Genomic DNA, 27,667 nt, shown 5'->3' with positions numbered 1-27,667 from the left:
TTCGGTACTTAGAAAATTTCTGACGTTGCCGTTGAAAAAATCTTGCCTTCGTGGAGGACTTCTTGATGGAACTAACTCGCATTTGCGTTACATGAAGAGGAAAATCACGAAACTCTTCCATGGTTAGCCTGACCACAAGGGGACTCTAACCCCTGTTTCGTCTACCACTAAGTATATTTTACACCAGCATGGAGGGAAATTCGTATCGAACATCCATCGCTGTGATTCGTTCCCGTTTACCTCATTGGAAGGTTCTATCCCCTGAGCCACCACGACTCTACATGCATCTTTTAAAACATTTATGTATATATTTTTAAAGCTTTAAGTACAAATAGACAAAAGCTGAGATAAATAATTAATATATACTGACCGACACGCCTTTGTATATATTTGTCTCTTTCATTAAAAACAATGCTGTGTTACAGTATTGTATGTGTTTTCATCGTTTCACACTGAAGTGTTACATTCTAATACGTGATGATAACAGTATGTAGCAGAAATACCAATTTTATAAAATTGAAATAGAATTCATTTTACAATACATCTGCATCATCTTTGTTAAAAAGATTCTTCTATTCATCATTGCTTTTATGAACAAGATTAGTTCTTAAAAAAATGTAAAAATGTATGATTATATATATAATTATTTCTATTTCTTAAACTAATTTTTTTTCCTATTACGCTTATATTCTTCTAAAATATCTAAAAAAAAGTAATATTACAAAACATTTTGCCTTATTATACAGTCGAACCTCGCTAAGTCGAATCTCGATTTCACGAATTTTTCGATATCTCGAAAAAAAAAATCCCTTCAAATTTCCTATACATTCAATGTTAAGAAAACCTTGATTTCTCGGATTTGTTTTTTCTAATCCCTCGAAAACTTTAATTTTTTTTCCATAAATAGTGTAGATTTGTTTTATGAAAGAAAAAAAAATATTCAAAAAAAAATTTAAGAATAAAAAGCCAATTCTCGTAATCATAATCAATTCTCAAACAAACGCTTTCTGCAGTGGACACTGTAAGGAGATTTATTGAGAGGCAGCTGAATATGTCAGAGGAGACATTAAAAGCTCTAGTCCACTTAGAAAGTGTTATAGACAAACTTTCTTACACATCTCTAAAGCAAACAACTATTGTATCTTTTTAAGTGTAAAAAGTGATTTTAGAATAAATATGGAATATTAAATAAGGTATGTAAAGAGCACTTTTCCTTATTCTACCATCGATAACATGCGATTTTCGATAATTCGAATTTTCGGTATCTCGAATTTTTTCCCCTCTCCCTTCAAGTTCGAGATAACGAAGTTTGACTGTAATTGTGCAAACAATTATAATAAGTCAATACAATTATAATTGGTCTGAATATTTATTCACAATCATACTTCATAGATTGACACTTAGATAATAAAAAATAGCATGAAAAGTATTTGTTACTGAAAGAATTATATGATACATAAAAAAGAAATAGATTGTATAAAAAAAATTTTTTTTTTAAACTTTAGTTCACAAATTGAAACACTGATGGCGCTGTTAGACGATTTCAAGCGTTTCAATGGAATACTATTTATCGCCATTGCTTTACAAGTAAAGCGTTTACTCTTTAATTTCTGCTTCAGATTGGACATTTTGCGTTAATTATATTTGTTATTTAAGTCACCATTTCGTATTTAAAAAAAAAAAGATGTTTTTCTTTAAAGTGAAAGACCGTTTTATGAGAAGTATTTTGTTTTATTTATTCATCGTATGCGTCCTTCCAAGAACTACAGCAAGTAAGTACTATTTTGTTATATTCTGTACTTATATATATATTTACCTAAACATCATTTATAAAGTTTAATAAATATTTTAAATTAATGCCAAATATTAAGTTCTAGGCACAAGTATTTTATTAAATAACAGTTTTTACATGAATTAATGTCTATTTACATTATTTATCTAAAATATTTTTTTTAAATTATATGTGTGGTATTTTGAAATACATTGTTATATTTACAGTTCAGGTTCTGCTAAATTTTAATTGTGATAATTACATTTACTGAATGTCGCAAAAATAATGACTTCCTTGAAAACATTTGTAAAAATATTTCTAATTAATAACGTGATATATGATTTTAAAAAAATTTTGATTTTAAGAAACAATTTTTTTTTAGTAAAATGTCCTAAATAATGGTAAATATGATGAAGTAGGCAATATTATGAAGTATGACAATATTATGTAAGTTCTCTACAATTTTTTTACATAATTTGCAATTAGTAACAAATATGTTGACAATATCATTTAACTAAAATTACGAATTTTGAAATTAATATGATTTTTTAAAAGGCAAGCGAAGCTTAAGTGTTTCTTCACTGGTTAGTTTACCCTACTTAAAATTTGATAAAATATGGGAGGAAAGAATGTGTTATTTCTTTTATCAAATTTTTTAATGACTTTGAAAGATTGTTCAAAGAGGTTGTAAACACATTAGCATTTTATGTATTCATCTTTGATTAGATTTAATATTCAAATAGGTTTGACATTTGCATTATCAGAACTATTTTTTCCATTAAGGGGACACTATACAATCAAAATGAAAAAAAATCTTTCAAAAAATTTAAATTTTACTACGTAATAGGCAACAAAGCATGTTTAAATCTGAGGTTTTTTTTACAGAGTTATAAGATTGCGAATTTATAAAGGTTCATGCCTAAATATGGAGTTTTCGTTGACAAAGTTGTTTTTCCTCGTAGTGGAATTTTTCACAATTCTCACAACTTAAAAAAGTTCCTTGAAGACCAGTTTTTGTTTCATTGTTATTAAAAAAAATTTGCCAATGAGCTTTGCTTAATTCTAAATGTATTTGATTATCTATCTTAATTTATTTATTTCATAACTGAACAAATATAATTGAAGCATGATACTTGAAGAAATTTTTCTCGACAAAATAATAATTTAATGCCAAGTTACGATATATTTTTATACGGTAACCATAACCACGTAAATTCAACTGAATGCCTATAAACAACGTATTGGGGAAAAAATTTAGCTTAAAAACATTAAAATTCGTTCGCAAAGGAGCTTTTTAATAATCAATAGTAAAAAACCATACTAACTAAAACAACGTATTGGGGTANGGAGCTTTTTAATAACCAATAATTAAAAACCATACTAACTATACTTTCAAAGCTAATTTTTTTAAAAAAAAATTTGTTCACAAGATTTTAACTATCAATGTTCTGTAAAAATTTGAAAATGATTGAACAAAAATTGCTTGTCTTAAACGTCCTGTGTTTCATTTAACTGTTAGAATACATTATTGGACGCACTCTGAAGATTCGATGTAAAATCTTAATTATACAGTTTTTTACGCGACTGACACCGATTTGTTTACATCAATTGGATAATATTGTAACGCAATACGTTAAAAATAGATACAAATGGTAAGTCATGCATAAAATCACATGCTCGTTTAAATATCAAAGTATAGCATAAGAACACTACAGTGCCTCTAAACATTTGGTTCATTTATTATACTATACTAATTATGATGTAATAAATATTCTATATCGTCTCATTTATATTATATGTTGCCCAATTTAACCATTGGATATGTCACGTCCGAAATCGGTGGTTGTTGACTTTCACCGGTGAATGTCGACAAACACCAAATACGTCGGTGAAAGATTTCATTACATTCTTGTACATTCGGACCCTCACCGGTGTATGTCGACAATCACAGATATGCTTTGGTGAATGTCCGAAATATTTATTACATTCGATTTGATATGAATTTATTCGTGTATATAATTACATTTATTCGATATTTTAACCCTACACTGACGTTTTTTTAAGGTTAAGTGCCACTGCCCGGTATACATTTGCCCGGTATACCCAACACTGATGTTTTTGTAAGGTCAAGTGCCACTGCCCGGTTTACCCTAGAGCAGGGATGGCGAACCAATGGCACGCGTGCCATTTATGGCACGCGACACAATATTTTGGGCACTCCACCGATCACAATTGTTATTACACTATGAATTGTTATTACACAAATGTTATTACACTATGAAGCATATGTAACAATTAAATTAAAATTCACAAAAAACACACAAAATAATAAACAATTATTAATAAAAAATTAACAATTAATGCTAAAAAATTAACAATTAATGCTAAAAAAACAATTAATAACCCTATTAAACAAGCTAACAATAAATAAGTAGCAAAAAAATTAACAGACCTGCTCAAACTAACATCTTACAACCTAATATAAGTTATTTGTCATCTAATCTGCAGCAACAGAAGTAACACTGGTGTTACTTTAAGTTGAATTACGCGTATAACTGAGACATTGCAAAATTTATTATTTTTCGTAGTAAATAAAGAGTTTTGAGTTGATAGTATTTAGTATTATTATTTTCCCAATAATCACGAAGTCAAAGTTATTTGACGGCACGCCTATGACCTAATCAAACAATTTTTTAGAAAAAAGGGCACGTTGTTCTATAAAGGTTCGCCCCCCCTGCCCTACACTGATGTTTTTTTAAAGTTAAGTGCCATTGCCCGGTATACATTTGACCGGTATACCCAACACTGATGTTTATTTAAGGTCAAGTGCCATTGCCCGGTATATATTTGCCCGATACTCCAAACACTGTTGTTTCTTCTAATCTATCGTCAGTAAGTATTAAAATATAGAATAACTATAAATATATGAAATAAATATAATAATATTAACGAATAAATTTATATCAAATTGGATATAACAAATATTTCGGACATTCACCAAAGCGACTATGTGATTGTTGACCTTCACCGGTGAGAGTCAGAAATAAGGGTATTTAGCAAATATTTCGGACATACACCAAGCGACTACGTGAATGTTGCCATTCACCGGTGAATGTCGACATTCTCCAGATTTCGGTGTTTCACCGTAACAGATACACAAGCTAAACAAGTGCAATCCGGTTTCAGACACGTGAAAACAATGATAATGTATGGTATCACTTAAAAATTGAGATTTTACATAGATTCTTAGAGTGTGTCTAATAGTTTGGCCAGGAACTGTTTATACTTTCGCTCTAAATGAATAAATTTAATATTTTGTTGCTAATAAATGAATTCCAACATTCTCTATACAACAGGTAATTCTCTGAAGATCCAACCATTCACTTTTCCTCCAGAATCTGTAATAAGAGAGAGGGCGAGTGCCACATGCACGTCATCATTTGGAGAAAAAATGAGTTTCAGTTGGTTGAAAAACGGGAAGAGATTAACCAAGGGAAAAAATATAGACATCAGGTCCTTCCCAGATCTCTCAGCTCTCGTCATTGATCCATTAACTGAAGAAGATTCCGGGAATTACACCTGCATCGTCACCGCACGTGGAATGAAAACCAGCCATACAGCAAATCTAGAAGTCTTAGGTAATAAACCTTTAAGTTCTGTGCTGCATTATAGTGAATACGTTGAGAATGCTTTTATTTCTCGTTTACAAGCGAGATCTATAAATCCCTCGGAATAATTTAAACTGTTCACGTCATGGCGATCGAACTCTTTTTATTTTAATTTGCTGCCAAAAGAGAGATTGATAAAATGACGTTGAGCTGTCTTTTCGCATCCAAATTCTATATTCGTTGCCATCTTCAAAAATACTTTATAAAAATGACTGCATTTTGCATAATTAAGATATATATATATATATATATATATATATCTTTCAGTTTAAAAATACATACTTATCGATATATATTTCCAATTGCAGTCCCACCATCTTGGGTACACGTGCCACGTGACGTCGATGCCTTGAGTGGAGACACGGTTTTCCTAGATTGTAGTGGTCAAGGAACCCCTAAACCTTTGACTACATGGTATAGAAAACAAGGTAATAATCTTTATTTGACGCAATATCCACTTCTTGTCGCTACATTAAAAGAGATTATTTTAGTTTTATACTACAAATGCCTTGAAAACCAAGTATATAATTTCAGTTTTTTTCTTTAATTTATAAAGTTTGCAAATGTATTTAAAATATTATAACTCAATTGAAATAAATTTGTGTATGTTAAGTTTAAAAGCAAATTTTATTTATAAAGAACAATTGCTTAAAAAAAAACGAACTTGCATAGATTGGTTGTGTTATGCTCTTATAATTAATTTTTTGACGATTAGTGTTTTCACCTAAGAAGAATGCCAATAGAACAATTGTGCAACCTGTTACACTAACAGACAAAAATATTTTCTTAGTAATAAGAATACGGTCTGTCTCAAACATTTAAACACTCAGCAAAATTTCGATAAATATTGAAAAATGTGTGGCGTAATGACTCTCACTGAAATATAATGTTATCCTAAAATATTCGTTAACTAAAATTTTATTAATAGTTTCGTTAATAAAATAGTTTGTGATTTCTTAAAATTTTGTTCAAAATAACTACTTCAAAAATTTTAAGCAATTTATGAAATTTTTAAGAACTGAGAGATTGGTTGGTATTTCTCATATTTCCTCCCAAGCGTGAAGACAGGCAGATTATTTCTAACCAAGAGCTCCAACAGTGTCGAAATCTCGAAATTCGCAAAGAGAAAAATTATAAATTAAAATCGGCAAAATGAATCTTTCTGAAATTTTTAGTATTTTAGATTGATTGAAGTGAGGTGTTTATCACAAGTGTTGAAGAACAGAGACCCAAAACTGATTGTATAAACTGATAGACAAATTTCGAGATTAGCAAGAAGGCAAAATATGTCAATTTGCCGAATAAGACTGTCTATAGACTTATTTGAGAATTCGATGTATCATTTTGAAAAAAGAGCATTTAAGTTTCTTAAGAGCATTTTTGATGAAGAACACCACCATTTCTTTACCAGGCTTGTTTCTATGCATTGTACTGTTATTTTGTTGAAATTCCGAAGACTTGTAATGCCACTAATAGAAAAGAATACCAAAGGGCAGTTTGGTGTGAAAATATTTACTTTTGAAAAATGTCGCTTATCTTTTTATTGCGCTAATCTTAGCAATATTTACCATTCAAGTTAGATACAGCAAAAACTGAAAGTACAAATAATGAAAATACAAACATTTCCAACTAATCCTGACATCGACAGGAAGACAGCCACCACTCTCATCAGACTAAGAACAAAACATCATAAAAACATGAAAATCTCTGCAGAGGGGACTAGAAAATGTCAAAACTGTGGCAACTGTCTTAATGTGGAACTCACACCATATCATGTTTTTAACTGGCCTGAACGCCTTCACCTCTTCAACTACCCTACAGAAGAAGATTTATATTCATTTAATGCCATAGAGATAGTAAAGAATATTCAAGCACACCATGAGATATGATTCAATTGAGGATACGACACCAACCAACCAACAAATATTCCTTTAACACTTAGCTCTATAAATTTTCGCACAAGAAGTTCTAATCATTTTAGCACATTAACATAGGTAATATCTTTATGTACATGAAAGTGATTTTAAAAACTAAAAAAAAACTGATATTAGCTTTAGATGGAGGTGTTCACGAGTATTGATTTATTCATTTATTTAACTAGGTGACCAGACAGAGTTTAGACCTATAAGGGTCTCGAATCACTTAAATGCATTGACCAATGGGACTCTTATATTAGTTTCAATCCAAAAAACAGATGAAGGACTTTACAAATGCAATGTTTCAAACAATATTGGATCACCTCTTCTTAAGACAGTTGCAGTCAAAGTTATAGGTATGTAAAAAGATAGTGCTCTAAACACGCAGTCGCCATTTGTTATTATCTGCACAGTTGTGTACTATGATAATTTGTAATAACTAGCATTTTTTTATGTATACGTAAAAGCATTCTGAAAGAAGTGTGAACATGAGTAAATTATGAATATTTGTCAATATTTTTTTTTAAAAAATATGTATTAATCAGACATGTTTGCATAATTTTATTTTGACTGTTTATAATGACGTGCTATTATATGCTGTGTATAGTTTGCAAGTAGTTTTATCGTAACGTAAATACAATAATAAAGTGGCTTGTTACTAGTTGTTGGTATTCAAGTTAACTTAGTATATATTATATATTTTTTGTCATATAATTCATTTTAATCTGTATTCTATTACGATAATGACAACTGAAATTCGCTTATTGTTTTTGTTTATCTTATAAAAAGTAGCACTCTAAACTGCAAAGCATATTTCAACCATCTAGTCCGATAACAAAATTTATGAAGTAAACCTGCAGCAAAAATCTAAATTTCTCTGTGCAGTCTGACAGTTAATTAAGACTGTACAAATTCAGCTTAATCTAACACATGTATTTACAAAATTTGGTAAATGTAAGATTCTAAATATTATAAGAGTAGGTAAGTAAGTACTTCATTTAAGGCAAACTAGAGCTGCACTAATGGGCTATTGGCGACGGTCTGGGAAATATCCCTGAGGATGATCCAACCATGTGACATCGCAATTTTGATCTTCTGCAGAGGGTGTGTAGAACAATTTAACGATGATCAATACCGCACACCCTTGGTCTCCATGCAGACTGATCAAAGTGGTCAACCACCCGCTTAGTGACCACAGCCAGTGATGCTTGACTTCGGTGATCTGCCAGGAACCGTGGCTTTGCAGCCAGTCCACTGAGAGACCTAAAAATTATACTTTATGCTGTTTAGATATTTAATTTAACATTATGTTAGTTGAATTCTATGCAATGATGCTAAAAACTTGGAAGAAATTCATGCAGAGTCAAATCTTTAACTAAGTAACAAAAAAAAATCTTTACTTCTTTGCCCTCTTAATTCAGCTTTTAATTTTTTTTTTCAAAACAAATTTAGAGGTGTTTTAAAATGGAGTCTCTGCAGTTTTTCCTTATTTGTTTGTTCGCTTCTTAAAATTACAAGTAAAATCAAAGCGGAAAAAAAAATAAAAAATCTGCAGTTCTAGATGATTTCTGCAGCAGATAACCTGCTGCTTAGGAAACATTTAAAATAAAGAGAGCAATTACTTTTTTCTATCCTGATTATAACTTGCAAAACGATGTTATATTGAGTTCATTAACCGCTTTATTTAAAATTTGTTTTTAAAGTTTTCGTTACATATTATCTCTATATATATTTCTCTTACACGGCGACAAAAAAAAAGCCTCATTACAACTCCCCGAATAGCAACGCTAGAAAATCGACCCATGATTGCCGCTAAAAATGCCATATGCCAGATCTAGCTGAGATGGCTCAACATATAGCGCTTTTAAAAACGGAAACTGAAATAACCAGAGAGAGCATAAGCTAGGCAAAGGTGAGTAGTTTTTGTCGATAGATCTCTATTTCAGTATTTTGTCGAAATAGTATTTAGTATTTAGTATTTTGTCTTTTTTTCACGAATTTATATATTATGAATTTATTTGACGATTTTTGATTTATATCACGAATTTATTTGTTTTACTAGAATTTATTTTTTTATGCCGGTTTTCCCATTGCAATTCACTTATTTCAATTTTTAATAGACCTAATTATATTCAAAATTTTAGCCTTTTTAAAGAGATATCAGTTTTAGAAATTTTATCTTAAGATTTTATACTATAGCACATTTCTAATAGGTTTAACGAATTACATGTCATTTATTTGAATTCAAATTTATTTTAATGACTTAGTATTTACTAAAAAGATGTAATTTTTAAAAAAAAAGTTGTTATATGGATTTGAATGATTGTTTTGAATTCTTAGAATTTGTGCCTAAGTTAGTAGCGAGCGAAGCAAACCATATAAAATTGCGTAGCAATTTTCGGGGGTTGGCGAGCGTTAGCGAGCAGGGGGCGCAGCCCACTAGTTCTAGTTATTGCCGTATCCTTTTTATGTAACGAAAGTTATTGTTGTTGGGATCATTAAGTTTGATTATAAAAATACTCTCTTTAATGGATGCAACACTTTTCGTGATTATTTTCAACCCGATGGTGTGACTCATTTCAAACTTTAAAGATTTAAAACTTTTCTGTTCTATTTGTTGATTTACGTTACTGCTTCCGCCATCATTCTTTTAATATTGCGTGTGCAATAATACAGATAGATATTTTACAACGCTATATTTTTCTATTTTTTCTTCTGAGGGGTAAATCTTTTGCTGTATAGTGTAGGTTATACGATTTGTACTCTTGACTTTATTGTTAATGCTAAATTACTTGTCATTCCTGAAATTAAGAAACTCTAGATTGATCCCGGAGACTGTATGTAGCTTAAATTTGTGCATTCATGTCTTCTAATTTTGTTAACAAAAATGTATTGTTTTTCTCTGATATTACTTTTTCTGTCGGAAAACTGAAAAGTCTTTTCCTATATGCATAGCCGTAAGTAGCACTTAAGAATATTTAGTTCAAAATTTTTTTAGCATTGACTACTGTAAAAATTTTGAACTAAATACTTTTAAGTGCAACGTTCGGCTACGTGACTTGTCTGAAAGTACGTAGTGCTACGTGAATTGTCTGAAAGTACGCAGTGCTACGTGACTTGTCTGAGCTTACGCAGTGCTACGTGAATTGTCTGAACGTACGTAGTGCTGCGTTAATTATCTGAACGTACGCAGTGCTACGTGAATTGTCTGAACGTACGTAATGTTGCGTGAATTATCTGAACGTACGCAGTGCTACGTGAATTGTCTGAACGTACATAGTGCTGCGTGAATTGTCTGAACTTCGGTATTTTTCTTCAGTGAAGGCATGCTTGTTCTAGATTAGAAATCTTTTTGACGCATAGCAGTTAGACTTTTAAAGCTCACTGTTTATTCTAATCACTTTATTATGATCTGACTTATTTATTAACACGAGTGAAAGCGTTGAAAATTTACTAAAAAATTGCTTGAGTTATGCATACATAACTCAGATAATGATTTTTTTTAAACACTCTCTGTTCTTAGTTATACCATAAGGTGATCACTAATGGCGACTGGTCTTATATTATGAATGAACATTTATAAAATATGTTGACTTTTAAAACTACACTAGTGGACAAAATTAAGAGATGGAAAGCATTTTCGCACATGCAAGATACCCGCACACCGCTCCATGTGTTTGACAATGGTTCCGTAAATGCCCAGAGATACAGGCAAGAGGTCCTAGAGCCCTATGTGCGTCTTTTCAGGGGCGCTGTTGGCCCTGTGTTCATCTTTATGGACAACAATGCGCGACCACATAGGGCTCTCATGGTTGATGAATATCTGGAAAGCGAGGATATTCAACGAATGGATTGGCCAGCCAAATCCCCTGACCTGAATCCTATTGAACATTCTTGGGATGCTCTTGGGAGAGCTATTGCGATGCGCCAACCTCCCCCCAGAACCATTCAGGAGTTAAAAATTGCTCTGGTGGAAGAATGGGAGGATCTTCCACAAGTCCTCCGTAACTCCCTTATTAACAGCATGCATACTAGTTGTGCATGCTGTCTGTCTGTCAGGGGTGACCATGCACCATACTAGAGGCAACACACACTGTACAAGCCTCACTTTTATTGTCATCTTTTATCCTTAAGTTCAGACTACATTAAATTTATTGGCAATAGGTCTTGCCAGTGAATGGCACTTTCATTTTTGTTTTGCATACTTTATTATCATGGAATAAGCCATACCAAATTTCCTTTATTTATATTCAGTATTTTTTTAGATATTTGGGAAAATGTCTCCCATCTCTTAATTTTGTCCACCAGTGTAGATGGATCCTATTACAGCTTCAAACCACATCAGTACGGCAATTAATTTAAGTCTTGTGTTCAATTCAATTGAAAAATCAGCCTCTACAAACGGTAATACAAAGTAACAATATAGGTTCATCACTCCAAAACAGTGTTCCCCATGACTTTTGTGTACCCTTTTCGTAACACTGTGTACCACTAATAAAAAATGAATCTATTTTTTTAAAAAATATGTTTATTTAGAATAAAGTTAAAAATCCCAACTGGCTGTGGACACCACTCATTATTAACTGTTAACTCTGCAAAAAATAGCCAATAGAAAAATACGCAATGGTAAATTTTCATGGCTAGCTTTGTTTTTAAATAAGAAATTTTAAAATATTCGTTTGTTGCAAGACATTTCACCTAAGAACGCGTACCCCAGCTAAACTGTTCCCGTACCCCTGGGGCTACGCGTACCACACTTTGGGAAACACTGCTCTAAAAGACAGTTTCGGTCAAAGTTATTGGTAAGTAAAAAAGAAAATTATTTTGTACTTCTAAAATAAAAGAATTTTAAAAGAGTGGATATAATTACATTATTTGTATATTTTATTACATTGCTAAGCGTAAAGGTCAAGCATTTTTTACGATTATTGAAGGATTTTTACTGTAAAAGAAATGTGGAGTATTGATTAAGCTATTTTTTTTATTTATTATTTATTAAATTTTCAAAGCGTAATTTAGCATGCACTTTATAAGTTGCAATTGTCACTGTTTAAATATAGCGCAATTGTCTTTTAATTTTTTTTTCTTTTTACAATTACAGACTCGTAATTTTCTTCGTATTTTGTTTATTACTTCATAGTGAATTTGGAGTCACGGATTGTAATAATTTCAAATTGATTATTGAAATTTATTTATTCCAACTTGTCTGGAATTACTGAGCAAAGATTTTTGAAATAATAAATTGGTACAACTTAAAGTAAGCTCTAATAGAACAGTAAAGTATGCGGCTTGAGGTTAAAATGAGCCCGTTAATTATGTGCGTAATCTTCAGAATATCTTGTCTTGCGTTCGTATATTCACTCTTTTGTTTTTCATTTGTTTGTATATTCATACATTCTCATTTGGTACATTTTTTGTATTATGCAATACCACACAGCAAGGCCGTAGTCAGGATATTTTTTCGGGGGTGGGGGGATATGGTAAGAAGCAAGGACAGTTTCACAGACATGCAAAGAAGGGGAAAAACATTGCAACAAATATTGTTTATTCTGTTGTTTGCAAAAGTTAAATTAGTAGTTAAAATATATTACATGATACTTATTTTTCAATTAATATTACATAATAATTATAATCAATTTGTAAACAAAGTTTACAAAGACATGCGATGGGGATTTGAAGAAAATTTTTCGATTGCTTTCTTTGGGACAAACCAGAATATACCGAAATATGCTTAATAAAGTTAGTTAATAAAAGGTTTGAAACGACAGTTTTTGTTTTTCTTTTTACTGAGAGGCTCAAAGAAAGACTAAAAAGTTTGAATCCCAGAATTTCGAGGGGGTGGGGGAATTGTCCCGACGGTCCCCCCCCCTGGCTACGGGCCTGCCACAGAGGTATATTAAATGTAATAAAAAAGAAATGTTTATGTACTTTTATCTATTTTTTTAAATACTTCTATACATTTTTATATTTTAGAATTACTTTTTATTTCGCTGTAGTTATTTTAAAAAAAAATTTCAAGTGTTTTAAACTGTATTCAACATTTTCAATTTAATAATGATGTCATGAAAGTTTTATTAAATCTGTTTGTGGAAAATATTTATATTACTTCGAAACAATTTCGATTGATTTAAATAATTAAGACAAATTTTAGTTAATTAGTTTTTTTAACATCTGAGACGTTTATTATTTAAGACTATGAAAAAATGAATTATATGAAAGAATGAAATAATTTTGTAAGATTTGTTTGACAGTTTTCAAAGCTATAATAATAATCGAATGTTACATCGATTGTAATAATCGAAATATTGTAATAATGTAATAATCGAACAATTACATTTGAAGAAATAAAATTAGGCTTTCATTTATATCTATATAACACCAATCAAGGTTTTGAATTCTTTTAATTCCCCTCTCAATTTTCAAACTTACAAAAAAGTAATTATAGATCAAATTAGCTGTCAAGTTGATAAAATCAAAATTTCTTTAATTTTTATTTAGCGTATTTTGTATGAAAATTATTTACAATTATTCTCTGAATGTTATCATTGAATACGTAAATCTCTTAAAAAATATTTTTGTCAAAAAATTAAAAATTGAAGGAAAAAATATTAATTTATTTCAGAACTTACATTGAACATCTCTTAAAAACTTGTAAAAAATGATACATGTTTCTTATTTTGGAAAATTTTTTATTTAACTGTAAATACAAAAATTGCACATTTTAGTTCAAGAATTGAAACACTGATGGCGCTGTGAATCAATGTTTAGCTCTCGCTATATGCCGCCCTTGGAATAAAGCAAAGCGTTTATTGAATATTCGCGATTTATTGCATCTTCATTACAAAGTATTCAACTGATCTTTCAAGTAATGTGTTACCCTAATGCAAAATGTTTTCTAATAAGGATCTATCTATTCATATTTATGGGAAGCTTCACTCAGAGATTCGTTTTGTGTAAGTATTGCATTTCTTTTTTAATTATTCTTATGTCTACAATAAATTACTTTCACAACAATTTTTTCTATACTTTTAGTTGAGGAATAATTAATTTATTGATTAGAACATTTTGAATGATTTGTATTTATATTTTGAATGAAATTTTCCAAAAATCATTGACGTTTATTAACTACAGATTATGTTCGGATTGTCAGATATACTTCTCTCTCATTAATGCATGTTATTTTAATCGGCGATATTTTACATCTTTAAATCGGTTTTAACATTCGATATTTTTGTTTCGAATTTTTGAATACTTTTGGAATTAGCATTAGGAAAAATGCTAATTCAAACTATAATTCATGTTTTATGTAGCGCTGTGTCATCCTCCATTTTAAACTACTTTATATTCTTTCATAAAATAATTTCAAGTAAATGGATCAAGATACTGTATCAAATTAGATAAATGCGTCTAGATACTATTTCAAATAAATGCATCAATAAATGTATCAAGATACTTGCATCTAAGTATCAAGATACTATTTCATATCTTTTGTTATGAATTTAAATAAAGCGTAGAGGATTTCATTTTTTTTAAAATTTAGATTAAATTAATTTTTAGATATTTAACTAAGATTTACCACACCATGAGAACTATTTTCGAGATCTTTTTCATAATCAAACTATTGAGTGTCATTTTTTTATTTTAATCATTGCTTTCAGAAAGATCAATTCATTATTGAGTGTTTTTTTTTTTCACTTTCTCTTTCCTGCATGTGAATTCCATACATCGACTTCTACTAATAATCTTATCAAAGTTTTACTCAAAAAAATTTTGAAAATCAAAGAATAATGATTAAAATAAAATGAGAAATTTAATAAAACCGGAAAAAGAAATGACTTTTACGCATAAATTTTTTGAGTACTTTATTAAAAAATTATTGAAAGTAAAAACATTTTAAATTTAAGAAATAGCTGATATAGGAGCTCGAAAGTATATTTTAAAACAAGTTCTCTGGCTGCAAAGATAGCGATTTAATTATTTTCGTTTTCATTTTTTGTTCCTATTTTAGATCGGTTTTTCTCTTCCTAAAGACTAAAATTATTAAGAGGACGCCTTTTGTCCTTCATTACTAATTTAAAAGAAAGAAAAATCAAGTTTAGATTAAATCATGAAATTGCCAAAAAAAAAAATATTTCAAAATATTCAAATGCAAACAAATTATGAGAATTCTCCGTTGCGTAATACTAGGCTATCATCTCATAATTTATTTTTAGTTGCAAAATTTTCTTTTCAGTATTTAAAACTTCATGTCTAGATTTACTCACTTTTTTCTACACTTTTAAAAGTTAAATTAGTTATGAAAGATAAGAAGAATTTGTGTGGAAAGTTTTCTTCCCCAGTATGGCGTTAACTCTGTTGAACATTTAATTTTATGATTCTGTGATTTAACATTATAATAGCCTCAATCTTCTTTTGTAATAATCATTTTAGAATAAATTTTTATATCGGAATTATACTCTGTCATTAACGCATTATTTTTTTAAAATTGTTATACTGCAAAATTTCTTCTTATTACGTTTTTATTCTGTTAACTGTGGATTTTCTGTAATTTGGATATTCGTAATTTCTTTTGATAAAAACCAAATAGACTCATTTGGCGTATATTGAATAAAATAAGCAATTCTTTGAAGACACTTAGCTTTTTTAAAATTATTAAACTTTCACTTTCTTAAGTACTTAATTTTCGGATTTTATAATTCGCCTTTGCAATAGCCTCAATTTATTTTTCTGATAATCATTTTAGAATAATATCAGATTTATTTTCTGGCATAAATGCATTATTTCATGATTGTAATACTGCAAAATTTCCTATTATGCTATTTTTAATCTATTAATTGTTGATTTTCTAGAATTTGTTGTATTTTTTTTTGTTGATAAAAATAAAATAGACTCATTAGGCTTATATTGAATAAAATAGGCAATTCTCTGAAGATTCAACCATTTAATTTTCCTCCGGAATCTGTAATCAGAGAGAGGGCAAGTGCATTATGCACATCTTCATCTGGAGAGAAAATGAACTTCAATTGGTTGAAAAATGGTAAAACTCTAACCAAGGGACAAAATGTCGACATCAGGTCTTTCCCAGACATCTCAACTCTCATCATAGACCCTCTTTTAGATGAAGATTCTGGAAATTACACTTGCATTGCCTCAGCAAGAGGAATGACAGCAAGTCACACAGCAAATCTAGAAGTATTAGGTATGTATTTATCCCCATGGAACTTTTTGATCCTATTTTCTCAAAATACCGATAAAACACTTTTAAAAAAGTCTCGCACCATAAAGCATGTAGAAAAAGTGATTGTATCTTTCTGTGATAACCAACTTATTCCCTCTAAAAAAATTAAATTGAAATAAATTTGTTTTCTACAGCTTTTAACTTTTTTTTTAATCAATGCATTAAAAATGAAAATGCTTAGTTGTCATTCTTATTTGGTTCTTGAACAAAGTATTTTACATCGAGTTTTATTTCTTCTCCTTTTAAGAAAAATTTAAAAAATCTAAAAAGTATTTATTCAAAACATTTTATAAAAAATGACAGTAGATTAAAGAACATGAACTAATAGTAGCTTGGTTCTTGAACAAAGTATTTTACATTGAGTTTAATTTTTTCTTCTTTTAAGAGAAATGTATAAAGTCCATTAAAACATTTATTTAAAACTTTTTATTAAAAATGGTAGAAAATTAATGAATATCAACTAATGGTAACTTGGTTTTTGAACAAAGTATTTTACATTGAGTTTTATTTCTCCTCTTAAGAAAAATTTTTAAAATCTAAAAAGTATTTATTTAAAACTTTTTATAAAAAATGACAGTAGATTAATAAACATGAACTAATAGTAACTTGGTTCTTGAACAAAGTATTTTACATTGAGTTTTATTTCTTTATCTTTAAAGAAAAATGTGTAAAAACAAAAACAAAAAAATTGTCTGAAACTTATTATAAAAAAGGACAGAGAATTAATGAACATGAACTAACAGTAACTACAGCACAAAGCGTCAAAATTATTCACTCTTTTAAAATGTATTCATGCTTTGTAGTTCCGTTGAATACCATGTCTGAAGGCGGTACTACTCATACACTACCTGGCCAAATTATTAGACGCACTATAAGATTCTATGTAAAATTATAATTATACGGTGATATTATGCAGCTGTATTGTTTTTATGTGACTGTTAGCACTTGTTAATGGTCGCATATCAATGGGTTAACATTGTCATCCAATACGGTAAAAATAAATACAACTAGGAAGTATCATAAAAAAATCTCTTGAATAAATACCCATTACATGTAAGCTTAAATATAAAAGTATTGCCTATAAACTCGAGCAAAACATACAATTATTATTGCGCTTCCGTGGGTTTAATAATTGGGTCGAATTATTATCATATACTAATATAAAAAAAAATAGTACGTGGAGTCCCTCCGCGCGGAAGAAGTGAAACTTCGTAATGTGGAAATGAAAATAGGAAGGGGTAGAAATTGATTTTTAGTGAAATCATATTGTTTCTTTAAGACAAACTTTATTAACATTGCTTACAATGGAACGCATCTTTCAATTATCATTTTCGAGTGGAGAAATATCCAGATCTATAACATTTACAATGGGATTATGATTACTAAAGTAAGAAACGAAATGTTCTATTTTTTCAATATTTCTTACAAAAACTGCATCATTTTTAGTTCCCCCTGTTGGATCCTTCCCACCATTTATAATTTACAATCCAAATTTGTCTTTAAGGAAGGTTAATAATGTTTCAGGTAACGGGAAATTCACATTAAAATCTCCTGCAAGGATGACAGGCGGCTCGTTGCCATGGTAGCGTTAAACGTTTAACGCAACCTTGTTGGAAATCGCATTAGAAGTTACACTTCACTAACTGATATAATAAATATTCTATATTTATATTATATATCGTCTCATTTAACTAATGGATACTTTAACGTTAACAGTCGCGTTGAAACAATAAAGCTGTATCACCAGATAATTAAGATTTAACATAGAATCGTATAGTGCGTCTACTAATTTGGCCGGGGAACCGTATAAAACCTAATAAAATACAATTTACAATATAAGATATAAGCATTTTTGATATTTAAAAAAGTTAAAATAAACTGGACATTTTACGCTTATTATCTCAGAAACATTTTATACTTATTTTCTCTTTTTGATGTGCAGTACCACCCTCTTGGGTCCACGTACCCCATGACGTAGATGCCTTGAGTGGAAATTCAATATCTCTGGACTGTGCTGGACAAGGGACTCCGAAACCATCAACAGCCTGGTATAGAAAACAAGGTAATGTCTCTGAACAAATATTTACTAAAATAATGACTTCAAACATCATATTTCTGTAATTTTATGCGTCATTTTGACTGATAGACAAACTTCAGTGAGAACATAATATGTTGATCGCACACATTTGAATTAGCTGCCATAGATGGCGCCACTGACATTTTGACGGATAGACAAACTTCAATGAGAACATAATATGTTGATCGCACACATTTTAATTCTCGGCCATAGATGGCGCCACTGACATTTTGACTGATAGACAAACTTCAATGAGAACATAATATGTTGATCGCACACATTGGAATTCCTGGCCGTAGATGGCGCCACTGAAAAAACAAGAACAATCGCACCCTCTCTACCTAAACAGGCATACGTCAACAACATCGCGCACATTTCCCATAGGACTTTATGTTCAGAGGGACTAACATCACTGCACAGAAAGCAAAAATGTAAATGGATCACCGTGGATAACTTTTGATGTAATAATCGGATCTTCGCGCTCTGGGATGACCACAAAGTGGCTAATTAATTAATGCAGACATTTTATTAAGTTACTTTAAGGTATCCAAACTTGAACCGCTCACCTAACCCAAAGTATTAAGACTATATTTCTCAGATTGCGGCTACCTCCTATATTTTGGGGGTCAGAAATTCGAATCCATCGAAAAAAGGATATGTTTATTCTGAGAAAGTAAGTTTTTCTGTCAGTTTTCGTAATTTAAAATATCATCTGCATTCATTATTTAACATATTTGAGGTCATCCCCTAGAACCATTAAGATTGTATGAACGTGAACTGATTATTATTTCAGGGTGGACTGTTTTTTATTTTGCGTACCGTACATGTAGCTCCGAATGTTTTTATTTTACTAGAACTCCAATTAATTTTAACCCTATTGTGTCACACAAACTCTAACAACATCTCTCAGTATGTAAACATATATTACCAAAATTAGACTATATTATAAAAAAAAAGAAGAAAAAATTACTTATTATAGTGAAATTTATAGTGATGAAGTTTGCATCGGTAAACTACATTATCACTATACATTACATTACTAATATACGTTGACTTTGTTAGTTTACCTAAAGTTAAAAAAAGTAGTGAAACTTACACGGATAAGTTTTACAAACGTAATTATCATCTTCACGAACCACAATTTCTTTTCCAAGATTATTCTTAACATAATCCACTATAGATCAGCGAGTAAAACATTGGACTGTGATTATGAAGGACTATGGTTCGAACTCTGGAGGTGGCTTGATGTTAATCCTACTTCAGATCGATGGGTACGGGCCGGGATAGCCTGATCGGTAGGGCGCTGGGCTCCTGTCCGAGAGTTTGTGGGTTCGAACCCCGCCGGCCGTGTAGTAAAGTGACTGATGCACGTTCAATCTATCGAGTCGCCAAAAGTCCTCCATGTTCCCATAACAAATCAATACCTCTGGGGGTACTGTTCTAATCGTTCTCTGATTCAGGTCAAAAATTACGATCTGTGGATGAATGGATGGATGTATGACTGTGTCCGCCCTATAAACGGGTGCGAGGTATGGTGTGGCAGAAGAAGAATTCTTGGCCCTAGATGGCGCCACTGGAAAATCAAGAACAATCGCACCCCTAAACAGGCATACGTCAACAACAACATCGATGGGTACCAGCTTGTTGGAGAAGTAAAATGGCCGATGCGTGATGTTATCCATATTGTTGCCGTTGATCACAGAAGTGTGAAGCCTTACTGGTCCTCAACGGGGGGGAACGCTTCATATTTTGATTTTACTTTTTTTCATTATAATATTTTGAAATAAATTTGAGAAAGATATTTCATTTTTGATATTTAAATATTCTTTCTTTCTTTCTTTTAAAACAGGTGCAGATTTCATACCGATCTCCTCATCATCCAACCACTCACCGAACGGAAGTCTTTTGCTAATTTCGATTGAGAAATCCGATGAAGGATTGTACCGATGCAACATTTCAAACGGTATAGGATCTCCGCTCTTGAAATCAATCGCCATTAAAGTCATTGGTATGTACATTAAAGATACCTCATTTCATAACAATCAAGGCTTTTATATACATTTTGTATATGATAAGGTTTGTATTACTATACATCATTTGCATATTTATTCATATGTGTATAACGAAAGAAATGTGAACCAATTACCTAATTGTTTAATTTTACATTTTATTTTGCAACCGTCGTTGAACAGCCGACACAATTTTTGGGTTTACGACTATTAACCCCTTAACTATCGGTTAATTTTCAAGTCATAAGAGTGCCTATTTTTTTAAACTTTTGTATTTGTATTACGAATTTGATGAATGCTGATATCTAGTTTAAAACAAACTAACTATCTGCATTTACCTTAAGAATATTCTGGTACTGCCATCTGGTGTGTAAAATGAGAAATAAAATGTTTTCCGGGCCAAAGGAATGAATTAGTTTTATTCTTATTGGCCAGTCACTACTGAACACTGCAGCCCGTCACTATCACGGGAGCGAAAAATAGAGAGCGAAACCTCACCCCGTCATTTTCACGAGAGCGAGAAGGAAGGGTTTAATGTTCAACTACGCAGCCTCGCCATTTTGAACCCAGCCCAGAGGACGGTTTTCTAATGGTACTAACCCGCATTTGCATCACATGGAGAGGAAAACCGGGAGAACCACCCACCTGATGGCGTGGGGAATCTAACCCGTGATCCATCTAGCACTGAGGATATTTCGAGTCAACACTGTGGTCGGTGCAAGCCGGATGCGGAGTTCTATCGACCAGCCATTGCTGAGATTTGAACCTGGTTCACCTCATCGGAAGGTGAACACTCTATCGCCTGAGTCATCGCGGCTCATGCCAAATTGTTTGTAAAAAATAATGTTTGCTATTACCAGGAAAAATATTTATTATTTTATGATCTCGGCATGTAGAACTGAAATATTTTTTTAGTATTTTTATAAATGTAAATGTCATTCCTTATTAACTAACTACATTTCAATTTTTCTTATCTATAGTATTTAACCAAACATCTAATTAAAATGATTTTTTTTAAATATTTATTATATTTATGAATTATTGTAGTCCAAGTCAGACCTTTTATGCAAAAGATAGAAAAACTGAATGAGTGAGAAGATGTGCGATGATACATGATTTAATTTTAATCCAAAGAATGATGCAAATCACGATATGAAAACTGTGTTTAGGATCGGGCCATAACTCGCATGAGTTATGTTATCAAGATGCTGATAAAATACATTAATTGTACTAGCATTAGTGTGTTGAACTAATATTATTGTTTTTTAACTAAAGATGTTTACTGTTTTATTTCAAATAAACACTAGTTTTGTGTGATAATTCATAAAAATACTCTATAAAGATCGATTACACGTGGATCAACATGAAAATACCAAACGTGTGTAACAACTCCTATGGTGTGAATATCACTTTCACTTTTTAATACCGTCATCTTTTGATGCCATGACAAGTTGCTTGAATATTGGGTTCTCATCACTGTGATATATAATATTACGATCCAAATATTATGTTATTAATTAGCTATATATATATTTCTCTTACACGGCGACAGAAAAAAGCCTCATTACAACGCCCTGAATGGCAACGCTAGAAAATCGACCCATGATTGCTGCTAAAAATGTCACATGCCAAATCCAGCTGAGGTGGCTCAACATATAGCACTTTTAAAAACGGAAACTGAAATAACCAGAGAGCATCAGCTGCGGCAATCTCATACTATTAAGCTAGGCAGAAGTGAGTAGTCTTTGTCGATAGATCTCTATTTTAGTATTTTGTCGAAAGAGCTTTTTTTCTCGAATTTACATATTACGAATTTATTTGACGATTTTTGATTTATATCACGAATTATACTACAGCACATTTCTAATAGGCTTAGCGAATTACATGTCATTTATTTTAATTCAAATTTATTTTAATAACTTAGTATTTACTAAAAAGATGTAACTTTAAAAAAAAAATGTTTTTATGTGGATTTGAGTGATTGTTTTAAATTCTCAGAATCTTGTGCATTTGCAATGTACCTAAGTTAGTAGCGAGCGAAGCAAACCATATTAGCAATTTTCGGGGGTTGGCGAGCGTTAGCGAGCAGGTGGCGCAGCCCTCTAGTATAATACATAACGTGATTAATAATATCATATATGGATCTTAATAATGTTGTCGTTCCAGAATATTTGAATATAATCTTCGTGATGACTTATAATGATAAACTTGAATCGGAAACTGAAAACCGTGTTATTCTTGTTTCTATTGGCTAATAGTGCTCCTTCATGTATTTCATTAATATATCTTATGACTCTTTTGTGAGTATTTTATGACTATTTATGACTTATGTGAGTATTTTATTTTCAACTTGAAAGGACTGATGTTCACATGGACAAAGCTCCAAATATTAAATATCTTGTGAAAAACAAGCATTCTAATGGCGTAATCGTTTGCGAGATGCATTTGATTAAACAAAATGCGAAAAATAAGTATTTTATCAATGTTCTCTTGCCATTTACTAAAATTTGCTGCATAAACTAAAATAGTGAATTATTTTTTAAAAAAATGAAAAGTGACTATAGGAAATTCGTATAACCTCTGAAAATTACATTTTTTGTAACATTTTTATAAATATATTATCAATATATGTTGTTGTTGTTGCAGTTGATTTACGTCGCACTGGAGCTGCACAATGGGCAATTGGCGACGGTCTGGGAAGCATCCCTGAGGATGATCCGAAGACATACCATCACAATTTTGATCCTTTGCAGAGGGGATGGCACCCCCGCATCGGTAGCCCGACGACCTACACGCGAAGTCGAGCACTTTACGGTAGAACAGTTTAACGAGGACCTATACCGCACACCCTCGGTCCCTACGCAGACTAATCCAAGTGATCACCCACCCGCACACTGACTGCAGCCAGTGACTTCGGTGATCTGCTGGGAACCGTGTCTTAACGATCAGTCCGCTGCGAGGCATCAATATATGTATAAGATGAAATTTAGTTGCATAAAATAATTCTTATTCTTGGAATGCACTTTTGAAATTTTAACAAGTTTTAAAAAGTTTTTCTTTTAACCGTTTTGTGCGTCCTTAATTTTTGCATTGCGTATCACTTTCGTGTTTGAGGTCACGTATTACAATACAATACAATACATGCAATAAAAATAATATTTTGTATTTAAACTCTCGATCTTTCCCTGAATAGCAAAATAATTACTTGCTGTATCTTTGAAATCGTCATTGAAATTCATATTTTCTGAGCACCACTATTTTATACTTATATTATGTTGGTTTATTTTGCCAACTTTCCAATTCCAGTGGTTCGACAAATGGTACATAAAACTGTTGAATCATTTCTGATGAAATTCATGCTCTCTTGTACGATAAAATCTGTTTGTGTGAAAATTTCAAACTACTTAATTAGCGCAAAACATTAAGAACATTTTTATACAAGTTTAAGAGCATAAACCAAGTTAAGCACATAAACAAGTTTAAGAACATTTTGGCAATAATTGTGTTTCATCTAATATCTTTTACTATTATTTTAAGAGTATTCATATTATTTTAAGAATTTCATAGCTGTTTCTTGTCTTTATTACGTGATAATTACAGATCAAAATTGATTTTTATTACCATCACCAAGAAAAATAATCCATCAAATCGTGTTATTTATACATTGTACCATTGTTTCAATACGCAAATTTGACATATAATTTTCCCTGATTATTCTCATGTAACTTTCCTGAAAATTTATTCTTGAAAAATATTTGCATACATTTCATTATAAAAAGTGTATAACAAATATTTGTTATGTGTGCAATAAAAATTGCTTCGATTTTTAGTATTTTATGAAATTAATACGCTTTCAATGCAATTTTTTTTGTGCGAGATTGTTTATTGTATTTTGTTATAATACTGTAACATGCCGATTTATTTTCCTTTAGTTTAGTTTGCAAAATGAAAGAACGATGGCGCTGTTAGCCATTTAGTTCTAAGCATACACGCCATTAGTATATGAGTTAAGCGTTAGTGTCATCCTAACAGCTTCCTCTTTTGCAATGCAATCTATAGAAGCGTTTAGACCGGATAAAACTATTCTTGATCGACAAAAAATGTTTTCTTTTAAGTTGAGATTGTCTACTTGGATCCATTTTTATGCCTTTGTTTTCCTCTGTGGTACTATGATGTCTTTTCAACAAATCGAGTCAGGTAATTTGTATTCTAATTTTTGTGCATGATTTTCATTATTTGATAAAATAAACTTATTTTTGACATCTCACTTCATTGCAATAGAGTATATGTCAATGCAACAATGAGTCGAACTTTTAAAACAGTGACAGAAGAAAGTAAAAAAAAATATTGTAGCAAATAAAAATTTTACATGATATAATTTTTCCATTTCTTTACTATATTTGACTGATCTATAATATTGTAAGTAACTTAGGTTAACAACTAAGTTAAAAATTTTCACCTTCTTAATATTTCAATATTTAAATATATGTCTATTATAAAGTTGCCTTATAAATCATTTAAATTATTTTAAATTTTTATCAATAACAATTTTTGATCCCTTTTTTCATGAATAAATTAATTAAACCACTGTTTTAATAATTTTCTCACATTCATCTAAAAATTTGTATTTTTTTTAGCGTCAGTCAAAATGCAAGGAATTTTAAAAACAAATTTAATTTTTGTATTAATAAAGATTTAATAAAGCTTCATTAATGAGTAAATATTTCAGATGTAGAACAAGTAAATTAAGATTGTTATTTTATTTATTTAATTTTTTTAACGCTTAAAAGCACGTAAGTATTTGAAGCAAATATATCGGTTTATGAGAAAATGTATTTAGTTCGTATATTAAAAGTCCTATAAATTTGAAAATCTTTTTTTTAATCCGAGTGTTACTAATATATCACAAATCTTAGCATTATTCTTCTACTGTTCTTCTACTTTTTTTAAAAAACCATGTAAGAAATATTTAAATTTGTTATTGCTTCCTTTTTATTTTACCTAAATTTGTTATATTAGATTTTTATTTCGTCAAACCCAAAATCACTCGTTGCTTAATGTAGTTACTTTCCAGCCAACGCACTGATTTCTTTCAATATTATACGAGTGAAAAAAATTCTTCTGTTTAAAATAGAAAGCTTCAACTGATTTCTTTCTATATTATACGAGTGTAAAAAAATTATTCTGTTTAAAAAAGAAAACTTCAGCTGATTTCTTTCAATATTATACGAGTGAAAAAAATTATTCTGTTTAAAAAAGAAAACTTCAACTGATTTCTTTCAATATTATACGAGTGAAAAAAAATATTCTGTTTAAAAAAGAAAGCTTCAACTTATTTCTTTCAATATTATACGAGTGAAAAAAAATTATTCTATTTAAAAAAGAAAGTTTCAACTGATTTCTTTCAATATTATACGAGTGAAAAAAATTATTCTGCTTAAAAAAGAAAGCTTCATTTGGTTAATAACATTAGTAGCCGCTGCTTTTCTTAAATCCCCTTTTTTATTTCAAATAAACACAGAAATCATTTATGTATTTAAGTTAAATTTGTTTATTAGTCTTAACTTGTGTGTTTTCATTATCTGAATTTAGCCGAAAGTTCCTTGATGATTCCACCATTTCTCTTCCCGCCTGAATCATCGGTTGTCGGAAAAAGAGGAATAGCTGCTTGCACATCTTCTTCGGGAGAGAAAATGGACTTCAAGTGGTTGAAAAATGGTCAAACTCTGACCAAAGGAAGCAACGTTGACATCAGAACATCTCCCGACGTTTCTACGCTCATCATAGATCCTCTCACAGAAGAAGATACAGGAAATTATACCTGCATCGTCAACGCACGTGGAATGACGGCGAGCCACACAGCAAGTCTTGAAGTGTTAAGTAAGAACTGATATTTTCATTTTTTTTTTTTTTGAATCTTATTTTCTTCTAATTCAGTAATTATCTTTTTTTTTTGTTGTTGCGGCACACTTTTAACGATATCGAAATGTGACGGCCCACAATGAAAAAAATATGTATAAACGTTGTTTACTTACCTATAACACAACTGTGTAAAATAGTTTATGGTAATAATTTTGAGTGTTAAATAAAATAACACGTACAGCAAAAACAACAGTACGTTTATTAAGGAATTAGTTACAAGTTAACAGTTATTTATTTATTTTTTTTCCTGCTACTTATTAATTCTAGCTTGTCTTTTACAGTTATTAAATTTTTTTTCTAACATTAATTGTTATTTTTTGTGATTGCTTGTTAACTTGGGTTTTTTTTGTTGTTGCTAATTATTAACTTTCAGCTTTTTTGTTAGTTATCCTTTGTTGATTTGTCTTATAACTATTAATTGCATAGCTTATTTTAATGGTCAGTTAATATTTCCATTTCGTAAGTTAATATTTAGTTTGCTTTATGTTTTTAATTAATAATTTTAATAGTCATTAAATTTTCAACTTGTTTTAATATTTTCAGATTGTCAGAGACAGGAATATCGTCGTCAAAGATATTCACGCCATTAAAGCGTGTAAAAATTATAAAAAGTATTCACGTAATATTATATATATAAATGCTTTAACTTGAAGTTTACTCGTAATAAAAAATGCATTATAATTTTTACTATATCATTTCTAAAATTTTGGATGCACACTTTAAGAATTTGGCGGCAAACGAAAGTGCCGTGGCACAGGGGTTTCGAATCACTGTTCTAATCTATCTGCAACTCTATTAACAGATAATTATTATTTTTCCAACATTAAAAAATAATTCAACATTATTTATGAAGCTTAAATACTCAGTTTCTCACGAACATTGTTTAAAATATCAAAATTCATTGTTTAAAATATTTAAGTCAAAATTCCCAACAAAAGCGCTTACGGAAAATTCACAACGAATGTTGTTTCGTAAGAAGAAATAGGTAAACAACAATTAATTATTAATTAAAAATAGCTAATAATTAAAAACCCATATATAACTACCATGCGCTGCCATTAATCAA

General features: G+C 30.5%; 2 protein-coding genes across 2 annotated transcripts in view; both read left to right on the top strand.

The window, feature by feature from the left end:
- The first annotated feature begins 5,099 nt into the window (after positions 1–5,099).
- Positions 5,100–21,773, top strand: LOC107452021 (cell adhesion molecule DSCAML1). The gene is made up of 7 exons (XM_071180864.1): positions 5,100–5,409; positions 5,748–5,867; positions 7,541–7,711; positions 16,273–16,554; positions 18,536–18,655; positions 20,520–20,678; positions 21,727–21,773. The coding sequence occupies exons 1-7, from the start codon at positions 5,100–5,102 to the stop codon at positions 21,771–21,773; spliced, it is 1,209 nt and encodes a 402-aa protein (XP_071036965.1).
- Positions 21,774–24,658: 2,885 nt separating this feature from the next.
- The window catches only part of LOC107452020 (cell adhesion molecule Dscam1-like), a 140,555-nt gene continuing 137,546 nt past the window's right edge, over positions 24,659–27,667 (top strand). Inside the window, exons 1-2 of the mRNA XM_071180863.1 lie at positions 24,659–24,876; positions 26,272–26,559. Of these exons, the coding sequence (XP_071036964.1) occupies positions 24,726–24,876; positions 26,272–26,559 (439 nt within the window). The 5' untranslated portion in view covers positions 24,659–24,725. The remainder of the gene's footprint in view (positions 24,877–26,271; positions 26,560–27,667) is intronic.

This window comes from Parasteatoda tepidariorum, chromosome 5, assembly GCF_043381705.1.
Source record: "Parasteatoda tepidariorum isolate YZ-2023 chromosome 5, CAS_Ptep_4.0, whole genome shotgun sequence".
Lineage (NCBI taxonomy): Eukaryota > Metazoa > Arthropoda > Arachnida > Araneae > Theridiidae > Parasteatoda > Parasteatoda tepidariorum.
Note: the sequence above shows the minus strand (reverse complement) of the source record. Positions and strands in the feature narration are given on the sequence as shown.

Coding starts and splice junctions, on each gene's coding strand:
- LOC107452021 (XM_071180864.1), top strand. CDS start 5,100: ATGAATTCCAACATTCTCTATACAACAGGTAATTCTCTGAAGATCCAA. Junction 7,712..16,272: donor AGTTGCAGTCAAAGTTATAG/GTATGTAAAAAG, acceptor TGAATAAAATAG/GCAATTCTCTGAAGATTCAA. Junction 20,679..21,726: donor AATCGCCATTAAAGTCATTG/GTATGTACATTA, acceptor GAATTATTGTAG/TCCAAGTCAGACCTTTTATG.